This window comes from Lagopus leucura, unplaced genomic scaffold, assembly GCF_019238085.1.
Source record: "Lagopus leucura isolate 7727_CA_CO unplaced genomic scaffold, USGS_WTPT01 Super-Scaffold_100008, whole genome shotgun sequence".
In the NCBI taxonomy this organism is placed as follows: domain Eukaryota; kingdom Metazoa; phylum Chordata; class Aves; order Galliformes; family Phasianidae; genus Lagopus; species Lagopus leucura.
Genome location: NW_024962265.1, coordinates 1974763 through 1988881, shown reverse-complemented (window position 1 = coordinate 1988881; position 14119 = coordinate 1974763). Strand labels below are relative to the sequence as shown.

Below are 14119 nucleotides of genomic sequence, written 5' to 3'. Positions count from 1 at the left end.
TGCGCAAGCAGGTATTCTGCATGCATGCTCATTTATTTGCATATGAATCTCATACAACTGCTGATATGGAAATGTTCAAGCATATAATTTGTTCTTTGTGTTGCTATTCAGGTTAAAGACGTGATGGAGGACTGATGTGGGATTTTCCCAAGGGTGAAAGAAAAGTGTCTAAAAGACAAGAAATAGGCTGGGGTACAGCAAACAGCATTGGATGCAAATTTAGGCAGCACACAAGCGGCTGAAGCAGTTTACATTTTTTAGTTATGGGTACTGGGAGATGCAGAGCAGTGAGTGGTGTGATGTTCGCAAATGGTGATTGATGTGATGCAATATGACAGGTTTAATGAGTGGAGGAAATCTCTGGGACAATGTTGGGATGCCACTACAATTAGCGGGTTGTTGGCAGCCACAAAATGGCAATAAGCAGCATGTGTCTGACCATCCTTATCCAGTTCTTGGTCCTCATCTCACCTTCAGTATGATTGGACTTCCTGGCTTCAACTCCAAGATCCCTGAGGGATTGAAAACCTCAAAGATAGGGTTTGGATAGTAGGTGAAATTGGTTTTGTTGAGGATCAGCAAGGATTGCACATTGTCGAGAATGAAGCCAAACTCCTCTGGACGCTCAGCTAGCTCAGATTGGTGATTGGGGTCAACAGCCAGCGCAGGAGCCTGGCAGGTCATCTCTGTGCTGTTCTGCACCTCACAGTTCTGGAGAGAGAAACCCAACACAAGAAGAGTTTATGGAAAATGTCTCCAGCTGTACTGGTAGGCTGGTATTTTTTGATAAAATGCTAGCTCATCTACTCACAGAGGACACTGAGGAGCAGAAAAATTTTGCTACCAAGAGACAAGCTGGTGATCCACTGCATCAAAACATTACCCATTCCTACCAGGAATTTGAGACCAGGTACGACAGCTTGGACTGCAGCAGAAATTCTCTATGCAGAGAGTGGTGAGGCACTGAAACAGGTTGTTCAGAGAAGATGTGGATGCTCCATCCCTGGAGGTGTTAGGAGCCCAAGGTCAACTTGAACAGGGCCCTGATCAAGCAGGTGGCAAACCATGGCATGGGGTCTTTAACATCCCTTCCAACATAAGCCATTCCATGACTCTATTAATTGGCCATCTCGTGCCTTTCTTAAAAGAAATCATACCCTCTTCTCTGAATGCAGAAGGAGGTTTCAATCTCCACAGCTGTTAGGCAGCCTCTATCACCACCCAGGATATGTCTTCTCCTGCAGTTGCCAATACTCACATTGACATGTTCCTTTCCACCATGCTTTGCCCGGATCTGAGGGTTCTGGATCAGGTCTAGGTGAGTTCCCCACACTGCAATGGGTGTGTTGCCACTAGAGAAAAAAGAAACAAAAGAAGAGCATACAACCAGTTAATACATACCTGACTGAATGGACCAGTAGTGGGTGACCTGTATTCCTAAATGTTGTTTGCAAAGTGTCTGACCACATCTTATGGTACCAAAGGAAGGCAAACAAAACAAACAAGGCTTTTTAATTCATTCATTTGGGGAAAAATATGTAAAACTGCATGCTTCCAGAAATTGTTCCATCAAGCAGCATCTGGGTGATCTTTTCTGTTAGGACTAAATAGCTACAAACTTTGGTGGTGAGAAGAGCAGAAAATCTAAAAGAAGCTTTTCAGAATGGTCCACAGATTATTCTATAATGTGTAAGGTTGTGATTTTAAGAAGCCCTCAAAACATCTGTCCTGTGTAAGCAACTCTCGAGGATCCAGTGCTATCTTATTTGCATTCTGCATTTGTCTTGAATATTAAACGTGTTATAGAAAGCATCATTCTGAATAAGGCAATGTCACCTCAGTGAACCACCTAATTCATTTCTGCCAGGGAGCCCTGATCTATAACACTGAGAAGAAACAAAGCCGATGTGTTCAGACTTGGCTTCCATTGGGTGACCTAAGCAGATACGGTCTGCAAATGGTGTAGAATCAGCACTCTACACCATGGTGTAGAATAGAGATTTGTAGTCATTGTGTCCTTTTGCTCAGCCAAGGTTTCATGTCCTGAGAGAACTCATTCATACAAGCCACAACCCTGCCTTTGGTAGATTTTACTGCTTTTGTAACATCTCTCAGGCCAGCTTAAGAAGAAAAGACATAAACGGAGACCTTCTCATTCCATGTAATCAATGTCACCAGAAGGAAAGAGCTCTCTGAAACACTCTTCTTTCCATTCCCTTGCCTCTTCCATCTGCAGTCAACACCACTTTTGTGGGACTTTCAGGAGAGGGAGGAAGGAAACTGCAAAGGAACGGATTTGGGTTGTCTTTGAGCTCTGCATTGAGGGGAAGAGTTCACCATAAGGTTTGGCAAACTCAAACCAAGCACTGCTCAGCCAGATAGGCTCTCCCTTTTCATCACCTGAGTGCCTGTAGAAGAGGCAATAGGGTGCAAGGGCAGAAGGGGGAAGAGCTAGCTGAGAAAGTGAAAACTTCAGCTGTCAGGACTCCAGCATCCAAGACAGAATGAGGAAATGTCATCAATGGACAGCCCAGCCTCTGCTGCAGAGCTGAAGATTTCCCAGGGAGGAGGAGCACTCTCATCAGTTTTGACACCTGCCTCTGCAACCCTCCTTGGAAACTTTCCAGGCTTCAATTTATTTCCTGGAGCTCTTTTTTTACTGAGAATGGGAAAGAAAGACATGCAGAAATCCATTGTATTTATATGAGAAGGGGAAAAGAAAGCCTAGAATCCCTTTCCAGCTTCTAGGTAAACCTCTGCACGATGAAAGGTGAAAAAAGTGCATTATAAATGTGACTGGAGAAAACAACAGAGGATAGATAAACTGCAAGGAAGATGCCTGAGCTGGCCCACAGATCTCCCCTAGTTCTAATCTTTGTTTTCCAAGTTCCTCTATTGTGTATTCCATTATTAATCACATAGGGCATTTAGAAATGAATGCCAACATGCACCTCTGCTCAGCAGTGCAGCTATCAGGTTTCAGAGATCTGGATGCAGCTAGCTGGGACTGAATCATAGAACCATAGAATCATTAAGGTTGGAGAAACCACTAAGATCACCTAATGCAACCATTGACCCATCACCACCATACCACTAAACCATGTCCCTCAGTGCCACATCTACCCTATTCTTGAACACCTCCAGCGACAGCAATTCCACCACCACCCTGGGCAGCCTGTTCCAGCCTGTACTTCAGCCCCTCTAGCTAATTCCACACTGATAACCAACAGGGCCAGGACATCAGTCATACACTGGCTGGTGGCCATTAATGCTTTTATAAGCTGTACACTGGCTTGGTTTAAATTGTCTTAACACTCTCCTAGGCAATGTCTGGTCATGGTTTGTGGTATAGCAAGGACCAGAGAATACTTCCAATAAACAGAATGGATGAAGCTATTCTGCCTTTCAAGGAAGAAAGATTATTTGATGTAAGGATGCTCTCTACTTGCTGGCTTCTGGACCAAAAACAGACCTGAATTAAGTATTTACTAGTTTAAATATAACTTTGCACAAGAAGCCTGTAAATCTAGACTCATCTTAAGAATAGGCGCAGGAAGGATAGCACAAGGAAGGCTACCCCAGTGCCATAAAAAATGTTTTTGCCAACTTTCCAAGACATGGAGACACTTATGTGACCATTCTTTTGACCACAAAGTCCAAGTCTTTAGCAATAGGTGATGGTGAAGTCATGAGCTCTACCAACGAGTGCTGTCACGGCAGCATCTTTCTGTAGGTGCTTCTGTGACACTTCTCTGAGAGGTTCCTTGTAGTCTTTCAAGCAATGCCTGTATGAACCACATCTGGCTTGTGAGCTTTGCAGAGTTCTCACTATCCATCAGTAATGAGAAATTTTCCATGGGGAAGTGTATATTTTACCATTTCTGTAAGGTCTGTTCAAATGGCTGAGCTCTCTTGATCACACAGAGGATCTCTTCTGAAGTCACACATTCATTTACAAGAGAACTTTCCCATCCTTTCCTTGTAGAAAAAATACCTTCTCCCCAAAATTCATTTTCAACTTAGATATCCTTGACATCATCCACAGAGACCTTGCTTTTCAGTAACCAGAAGATAAATTCACAAAACAAGTTTTTCTTTATCCATTATCTCATTTCATGTGGATTTTTGGCTGTGGGCTTTTATTATTTTTATCATCATGTATTATTGTTATGAATCTCTGCTGACTCAAACTAGAAGGGATTTCACATATTTGCTCAACAATTTAATGTGTTCCAGACATATCAAATTCATGTGCATATATAAATATATACATAATGAGTGTGTGTATGTATAAATAAAGCCTTTTATTTAATCAACCACATCTGTGCATACAGTTTTAAACCCATGTGTTAAAAATTCTCTATTTGTTTTGGAAATTGAGTTTAGAAGGCTCAGACCACAGTCTGTAAGCACAGTAAGAGTGGTGGGTCAGAGGGGTCTATCCACTGCAAAAGTAAAGCCAAAATAGTCATAGAATCCTTATTACAGCATCATAAAATGGCCTGGGTTGAAAAGGACCACAATGATCATCTAGTTTCAAGCCCCTGCTATGTGCAGGGTTGCCAACCAGCAGACCAGGCTGCCCAGAGCCACATCCAGCCTGGCCTTCAATGCCTGCAGGGATGGGGCATCCACAACCTCCTTGGGCAACCTGTTCCAGTGTGTCACCACCGTCTGAGTGGAAAACTTCCTCCTAATATCTGATGTAAACCTCCCCTGTCTCAGTTTAAAACCATTCCCCCTTGTCTTATCACTACCCACCCTCACAGTCATATCCACTGAAGACACAAACCCACCTAAAGGTTCAGTCTAGCTTGCAAATCAAGCAAATTCAACTGTTGTTTTTTTGTGAGAACTGCTGTCCGTTGTCTTCAGCTACAGACACTTCTTGCCCAGATCAGATCAGAATAGTGACAGATACTGCTCTCCAACAAAAAGTTAGAGGTGTCAACACCAGGAGATTTCTTAATTTAACTCTTCTTTGGCCCCAAAGCTTTTTATTCTGCAGATCTGTATATTTTCTGGACATAATTCAAATCCCAATTAAAAGTATTAATAGAGGCTTACAACATTCTAGTTACCTGCCTGTTCAGATTGAGTCTTTTTTTATCATTATTTTTTGACTACAGTAATAAATCATCCATAATCTTTTCTTTGTTGTCTTGGAAAATGGCACTTGAGAAGGCTTTAAGCCAGTCTGGGTACCTTCATTTGCTAATTTTGCAATGTTAGTTTAGCAGCAATCATCTGTCCCTCAAAACGGTTTAGTCCCTCAACTAGGAGTCATGAATCAAAGCACAGTGCATTTGCTGCAATGAATCATACTGCATAACAGATATAGCAAGGAAGAGCCTACTCAGTCTATCCCCAGATCCATATGTTTCAACTAAATTATTTCTTGTTTGACTCTCTGTACTTGATTTGGCACTGTGTTCAACCAGCTCTCTGAGCCTGCTTTACCCTAATTGCCTCCATTACAACCTGCAGGGCAGAGCTGCACAGATTAACAGTGATAGTCCATAAAAGATCCCAGACACTCTGAAACCACAGATGTAATTTCAGACACTGTGTTGTCCTCCGAGGTTACAACCTTTTGGAGTGATTCAAAAGTGTAAAAGAAAGGGCACGAAGGCAGACGTGGGGTGAGTAGATCTGGTTAAAATTTGTCACTACCAATCAAGTGGATGCTTTCTGATTTTAGAGATATCAAAGGAAATAAAAATTAGAGGCTGTACCTTACTGATGAGACAGATAGACCCTCAGTCATCCAACCTATCAGCTACACATCCTGAAAGTAAGGTAGCACCCATGAAATAAACACACATTGATTTGCTTTATGCTGAGAGAGAGGACAGGAGATTCATTTGGGAAAGCGATGGGATAGAGTCTCTGCACCCCATAGCCAAGCAAAAACTTTGCCAGTATACCTCAAGCCTCTCCTTGGCTACATTTTGTCTCTTGCTGGGAGCTTCAGAAGAGAAACCAAGGAGCAAAAGGCTCTGGAGATCTTCTTTCATCCCCCAGCCTGAAGCCAGATGAAGGAAGGGCCCTATTCTGTAACTTTCCTGGGGATAACAGAGGAATTCACTCTCCTTGGCTGTCAATCTTGCACCCTTTAACCAGTCCTAAACTCACTTTAATAAGGAAAGGACTAAAGTGATTTCTCATTTTACTGATAACCTGAACTCTGACTGAAAATAAAACCTCAAAATGGAAAATCCAGATGCAAAAGCTTCAAGCTCGATGTGTAAAGATTCAATCCAGCTAAATCGGTAAATTCCCTCACGGTAATTAAAGGCACTAATTGATTTGTGAAAACATCTTCTGGAAGGAAGCTGAACTGAAGGGATTTATGAGTCCTGCTCCTAATCCCCAGATACTCCAATCAATCCTGCTTGACAGGAGAGCAGAGAGCTGCAGTGGATGAATGAAGGAATACTGAGATTTCTTATTTTGTATCTTTTCGAGGAAATACCAGCGCATCTAATAACCAATTTCTCTTTTCCTGAGACCATTTCTGCAAGATTCTGAGTGCATTTGGGTCTCGTTCTCTTGCTTCCACAACTAAGACAAATGCTCCTCTCAGGCACTTTCAGATGAACCTTCCAAATTCACCAAAGCAGCAGCAATGGGCTGAAGAGCAAAAGAGTACCTAACAAGGAGGAAGGCCCTCCAGTAGGGTAGGGACTAGGGCTTTCTTTGTGTTTTTTCTCAGAAGATGGCTCTGGAGCTTTCAAGCATGACAGCCAAACAAGGAATAGGGAGGGAAGATTTAGGTTGGATATCAGGGGAAAGTTCTTTACAGAGAGAGTGTTGACATGCTGGAACAGGCTGCCCAAAGAGGCTGTGGATGCCCCATCCCTGGAGGTGTTCAAGGCCAGGTTGGATTGGGCCCTGAGCAGCCTGGTCTGGTATTAAATGCGGAGGTTGGTGGCCCTGCATGTGGCGTATAGGTTGGATCTTGATGATCCTTGATACTTGGATCTTTCCACTCCAAGCCATTCTATGATTCTATGATTCTGTGAATACTTAGTCCTAAACCAACAAACATATGAAGGTTGTAAATAAAGTGCTTTAAAACCTGAGTACTATCCTCTTTTCTAAGCACAGTCATGACCAACGGACCATGAAAAGGTGTAGACTTAGCTCAGTGGAACCCAAAATACAGCTATGACCAGAAAAGGTAAGAATCAAAATCTTTAGGAATACAACAGAACCAATAAAATGTAATATCACTTGGATAGGTAGCATTTGGGTACAGGAGACACTGAGACAAGCTTCTGGTGAGCAACTGCAGCTGGATTTTGCTGCATTAAGCGAGGAAGCTGTGCTCTACTTACGAAGGTTCATTCAGCCTTGGGCTACACTGAGTCAGTTTGGAGAACAGTGTGGCTCCTGCCTATCCCTCACTAGGTTCTTTGGAAACGTTGCCCTAGGGGTATACATGGCTACAGGTACACTCTGAGCATCCAACGTGCTGTAGAGGCTACACAGAACATTCCTGACATTTAATGTCTCCCCAGGAGGCAAGTCCACCAGCTCTTATGGTTCTTGGGCTCTGTGAATGAGTTAGATAAATATGTGTTTTCTAGTGAACATGATGCTTGGAAAGCACTTTCAAGTATCGGGGACCAACACAAATGTACCAGTGCTGCAACAAAAGATTAAAGGAACTGGTGTGATGTGCCCATGGGATGATTACCTGAAGATGCTCCACTCAGGCTCAATCCTCAGGATGGTTGGATCCTCCACATATTCATACTGCAGCTCCTGATGTATTTTGGCCTTGTCCACTCTCACAGACACCTTTACTTTCTCAAAGCCTTCATCTGAGGCTGTGGTGTTACAGACAATGTGCTTGGTGGATCTCCTGTGAGAAGAAGCAAGTAAATATAAACGAGGATCTGCAAGAAGCAAACCAGTAAGAACCCAGTTACATACTCCTATGTTCTGTGATCTTAACCTATTAACTATGAAGTGGTGGAACTCGCTGCTGCAGGAATATACTGAGTATTGTGTGACAAATTCATCACGGGAAGTGGCATTGCCTTTCCACCAGTTTAAGTAAAACTACACAAGCCACTATTACTCAGATCTCAAAACACAAACCTCAAGGGAAGTCCAAAACAGACCTCGCTGCAGAAATACTTCTGTGTGATTAAACACATGATGGATGTTTCCTTCCTGCCTGCAGGCATGTTCAGCAGCAGCTCGTAAAAGGGAGTGTTTGCACCTCAGCTTTCCAGTCCGGGATAATAAAGTTTACTTTGCATTAAGGACTGTAAGCCTTGCTTAAATGCCATTTGCAACATGCCTAGGACCTTTGCATGGGAAGTGCTAATGTAGTGGGAAGCATTTCATGATTTTACTTAAAATGGATTCTGGGTAAATGTTTCCTTTTGGGCAAGGCTCAAATACAACTCCAGGACTGAATATTGCAGTGGCATTGCATTGCCTTCAGTAAAGAGCCAAAAATCCAAGCTTCTACCACCTTCAGCCTTCCCAGCCCTGTGATTTGTGGCACGGCCTCATCTCATATCCCTAGAAAGATAAAATGGAGTTCATTCTTCCCTCGTAGCATGGCATGTACCTCAAACGTACCCTTCAAGTGCTCTTTAAATTTCCCTGAAAACCATGCGGAATCCCTTCTAAAACTCCCTAGTCTGTTCTGTAAGCAACCCCAAGCAGTGTGGTTCCCATTTGGCCTTTTAAATTACAAGCTGTGACTTCACCCTCGTGCATTATAGATGTTAAATCACGCCTCAGTCATGACAGGCAGCTAAGCAGGATCCCAACAGCCAGGAGATGGAAACATCCTGCCCCAGGACAGTAGTCCCAGCTTCCCATTGAATGGGCCCTTCTTCTGGCAAAGACAAGCTGGGAGAAATGTGCCAACTTTGTCTTCAGCTTCCACCAATACTGGCAGCAAAATGCATTGCACTTAGCAGTTTTGAGCTGCAGGAGCCCCTGGGAACTGGATTTAGGCTCATTCTCACAGGGATCAGGGAACATTCAGCAGGTAACACTGACATTAAGCCTCTGAACTGCAATTGAATAGGAGCCAACCCTGAGCTAAAATGCTACAAGTCATCTGTTTCTCAGCACTATGGGACTATTCTTGGATAAAAGGGAGGTGTTTTAATGCTTATAACTGATGTTGTCAGATTTTCGTTTTTGCTTTCTCTAAAGTAGGGACGTCAAAATGAATCTTTTAAATTACATACTCTCAGAACAAGTAGCAAAGCATGGGACCGTGGAGAATTGTAGTGAAATTTGACAAGGAGCCATGGAAAAAGCACATCAAATAGCAATCAAAACAATGAAATAAGTCCTATTCTCCCACCCCACAATGTACTCAGTAAGGTTGTGCTGGGGAAGAATGCAAAGGTCCCACTGCAGAACAGATGTTCTGCCAAGAATTACTAGAAGGACAGGTTGTCTGGGCTGCAGAAGTCTCTTGACCATGATTGCTTTCATCTTTCTGGTATGTATGGAAGGAAGAACTCATCTGTACCTGTAGAAGAGGCAAGGTTGTCGCCCAAAGGTCACGATGACGTTGCTGCCTGCGTTGAGGTTATTACCCGTAATTGTCACCTGAGTGCCACCCGATACAGGTCCCCGCTTCGGCTTGAGATCAGAGAGTGTCAGAGTCTGTGAAAGCAAAGAGTCATGTTGAGAGCACAAGAGATGAGCAGAGGTACCTACAGTGCTAGGGAAATGTAGGCAACCCCAAAAGTTTATCTACGTTAGGTGGACTTCAGAAGACACCAATATTTTCCTGGTAGAAGAGGAGACTGGAGTGTCTCCTTAACAGAATCATTAAAGTTGAAAAAATAGAATGATTAAAGTTGAAAAAGAACTCTAAGGTAATCTGTTTAAACCATCAACTCATCCCCACCATGTCCACTAGACATGTGCCTCAGTGCCAAATCCATACTTCTCTTGAACACCTTCAGGGATGGTGACTTCACCACTGCTTGAATGACAGCTTTGGTAAGATGAACTCAAGACCTAAGGCTAATTTCAAAATCCCTGCAGAATAAGGCCTGCCCTTGTACCCATTCAGAAATGCTCTCAGCTTCCTCATCTCCACGTCTGGGGCAACTGCAGCCATGACCTCTCTTATCTCCACTATTTGATACGACTCAGGAACTTTTTTTCCAACAACATTTCTGCAGGATAAACTGGGTCTTGAATTGTCTTACTGGATCTCAACAAGGACTCTTTGCCCCCAGAGAAAACTCAGGGAGCTCACAAGCATTGAAAACTATTGTGTCTTGAAAAGATTACTCTGAAGTTCATTGATCTACCAAAGAAAGAGGTCCTGCTGTGCAGCTCAGGAGGACACTTAAAACCTCCCCTTGTGCTCACAGCTCTTTTCCGTGGGAAGGAGGAGAGCTGTGACTCTGAGAGAATCTGAACATGTGTTTTGACTCTTGCAGGCCCACCACATGAACCCAAACATTTCTCTTTTATCAGATGTTGATGCTGAAACAATCTCACATGGCATGCATGTCCTGCACTGATACAATGCAGCATCACTCATGTTAAGGTGTTCTCTGAAATAATTCAGCCACGAGAAAGAATGCTGTACAGATGAATATTTTTTTCTGAGTTTCCTGCTTGTTTGAGCCTCTTTTCCAACCATAACACAACATTACACACTTATTATATTAATATAATATTAATGTTAATATATTAAAAGAGGGGCACCATTCCTTAAGAAGCCTCAAATCTGAAACCTTTTTCTTGCCCTCCAACTCCATTCTTCCCAAAAGCAAGATAAAATACTTGCACTCTGAAAGCACAGATCACCCTATTGCCATAATGCAGAGAGGAGACATCCATTTTCAGGGAGAAACTTGGAGTTACAGTTTATTCTTTCATTTGCATTTTAATAGAAAAACTTTCCACTCAGTCCCAAGTGAAAAGCCACTATATGCATTTAAATGAAGATTTTTTTTTTCCCCTCTCTTTAAGAATGATGACACAAATGCTTGAAGCTCTCCTCAGCTCCTCTGAATGAGCAGGTACAACATACAGTCACCTTATTGAGCTTTGGAGACCATTAATCCCTGTTTATAAAATGCCTGACACACACCATAGCTCCCTCTTTCACACACACACAGCTCTCCCTGTGCCCTTCTGGTTAACCATTTTGAAAAACAGCAGCATGGTTTCTTCTTTGCTTTTGTTCAAAATGAAGCTGCTGCCTGGAGGAAGAGCTGAATGTGAAAATCAGACTTACAGCCCAGTAGAAAATGTATCAATAGAGATGGCCACCTCTTGCATTTACACCTGTCTGTTTCTGATATGGTGTTTTGGAAACTATTTTGCCTCAAGAAGTCCCTTATCTATCAATTGCTGAAGGTTGGGAAGATGTATAAGAAGAGAAGAAGAACAAATAAATGCTCTGTTCCTTTTACATTACTGTGACTATTCTCTAATAGCTTTTATTGGGATATAAGATGCAGGAAGGGTCTTCAGTATAAAGGGCTTCTCTATTTTGAGGGTACTGCCTCATGCTGTGATGGCAACGCCTCTTCAATTCCTTATTGATGGTCATAGAACCAACGCCAAGTACTGCCGCCCATGAAATGGATGTTGGGAGACTACTTCCCACCTGTGAGAAAATGTGTTGAAAGTTGCCCATTTGGTGCAATACTGGATGCTTTACAAACCAGATAATGACATTTGAGTTAAAGATCTGAACCCCTTCTCCCAGTCCTTGATGGACAGGCCTTTCTGCCCCTCTCCCCAGAGGATAATAAATGTTTATGCCCCATTGAGGGTTCTTGCATAGTGAAATTATACCAGCAATGCTTCTTGGCAAAGTGTTGATGCATTTCGTGCCGATCTCACAAAAGGTTTTATGGCTAATCTTTCCAAATTGCAATAATCCATTAATTATTCACCGTGGCCTTCATAAATACTGCACAGCACGTCTGCAGTAAAAATCAGCCTCCAGACTGTTTACCATTTCCGTTCTGGTGAAAGTTGATGGAAAATGCATGGAGGTCTATTGGATCTGTGATAGGCTGAGGTGGAAAGTGACAGCGAAGGAAGGAGGAGGCCAGAAAATCATGGAATAATAGAATGGTTTGAGTTGGAAGGGACCCTTAGAGGTCAGCAAGTCCAACTCCCAGTCATCTGTATTTATCTGGAGTCTTGACTACTTTCCTCTGCTGTGGAACCTTTTACTTTCTTCTAGCACCTCCTTGGCATAAACTATACACAGAGAAGTTGCCACGAGAGCTGTGTCTGAACTGACTTCATGGTGTATGTTGAGACCTTGGCTCCCACATCACTGATCGTGGAATAAGGGCATAGAAACATGTGACCCACACAGTTCATGCACCCAGCTATCCTTTCTATTGGTTCAATAGCAACAGCTGGAAAGGCAGTACACAGCCCTCTCTGAGCCTGTTCAAAATGCTCTCCTGAAACAGAGCCAGAAGAGACACAGACAGAGCAACCCAAATCACACTGAGCCAAAATAAAGGCAAACTGTGTCTGAATTGAAAAGAACGATGGTAATATTTCATGGATTGAAAGACAATGGAATTAATCACAGCAATAAAATGAATTAAAAAAAATTCATTTAGCTCATCATAAATACCACTTCAGCATGCAACCAAATGCTTTGTTTCCCTTTTGGCTTATTGAACTCTCTAACACAATTTGCATTTTTGATCACAGACCAGTTTGAAAAACAAATTAACAGCATTTTGTTACTTGTAAGCATTAAAAGTTCTGCTTACAAGTGTTGAGAAAAGCTGCTCTATCGTCTCTAAATTAAGCTGCCTCTTTTTCAAAACACTGAAATAAAATATTCTGCTGGGTACAAATAATCAGCTGTTCCATTTCTCACAGGAGAGAGGGAGGCGGAACCTATTGGCCAAATTTGACCTTGTTTTGCTTCAAACCTTTTGCAAAAGCAATTTTCCAAAGGATTTGCTGTGTGTCTGGTAGCAGCACTTAACTCCCAGGTGATGCCCATCATTGGTTTTTAAACATCTTCCTTTCTTGAAAGCTGCCACCCACCACTGCAGGACGCCAAGGCATGTTGCGATGTGTGTAATAACATCTCTACCCTCTTGGCAGAAATATCAGAGGAAGCCAAGCCATGCTAATGAACACCTCCCACTATGAAAGCAATGGACACGGGAGAGGGCATATGATGGGCAGGCTGGGGAGCATCGTTGTTTTTTTCTGTCTAGCACAAAGGTATCAAGGTATGCAGCTGAGAAAACCCTGCAGACTTCACGCTTGTGCACGGCTGGGATAGTTGGCAGCCAGAAAGCCAGCAAGTGGAGGGAAAAGCTGTCACAGATGGACACGGATGATCAACATCAGACAGTAATTTCAAGAGCAGCAAAGGTGACATGCTGAAGTGTAATGTCCTGGAAAGAGCCCTTCTGTCAGCGAGGTGGGGGCCACTTCTTGAAGTATTTCTATGCCCCCCACATCACAGTAACACCTGAGTGACACTGGAAAATACAGAGATCACTGCAGTTCAAGGGGGAAATCTAAGATATTTGAATTCATTACCAGTTCTCTTTGCCATGAACAAATGCTCAGGCATGTGAATTATTTCAGAAAAGACTCATTCCCTTGCAGGGGTTGAGAGCTTTTGATGGGAACAAAGAGATCCTCTCATCTCAGACCTGCACAGACCTGAACTGATCAAGGCTAGGCAATGCTTGCATGTCCCCAGCAAGGAGCCTTACAGAAATAAGGAGGTCTCTTGGACACGAAAAGCGAGCAGAAAAGGGGAGGAAGGAGCAAAAATCCAAGTTGAATGTGCAGCATACACTGGGCTCTGCTTCTCTCTTCCATGAGGTTTTCACTATGGCAAAGCTACAGTCTCAGGCTGAACTTCCTCCACTATGGTGGTGCAAAAAAAGAGCCCAGAGCCCTTCCAACTGCTTTGCATACTGATGTCCACAACAGACAGTGTATCACACCCATCTGTGAGTCCAAGCAATATCTCCAAAAAGATATGTCTGCTTTCTGAGTGCCGTCTATGCACACAGCTGATGCCAGACAACCTACTACTATTTTTCCTTTTTCTTTTCCTTTTCCTTTTCCTTTTCCTTTTCCTTTTCCTTTTCCTTTT

The 14119-nt window shown here is 42.9% G+C and overlaps 1 protein-coding gene across 1 annotated transcript in view; it reads right to left on the bottom strand.

Moving 5' to 3' along the window:
- Window positions 1-14119, bottom strand: part of LOC122180603 (plexin-A4) — a 155436-nt gene that overhangs the window by 56029 nt on the left and 85288 nt on the right. Inside the window, exons 11-14 of the mRNA XM_042872344.1 lie at window positions 9515-9651; window positions 7703-7870; window positions 1259-1352; window positions 472-711 (exon numbers count right to left, since the gene is read on the bottom strand). Of these exons, the coding sequence (XP_042728278.1) occupies window positions 472-711; window positions 1259-1352; window positions 7703-7870; window positions 9515-9651 (639 nt within the window). The remainder of the gene's footprint in view (window positions 1-471; window positions 712-1258; window positions 1353-7702; window positions 7871-9514; window positions 9652-14119) is intronic.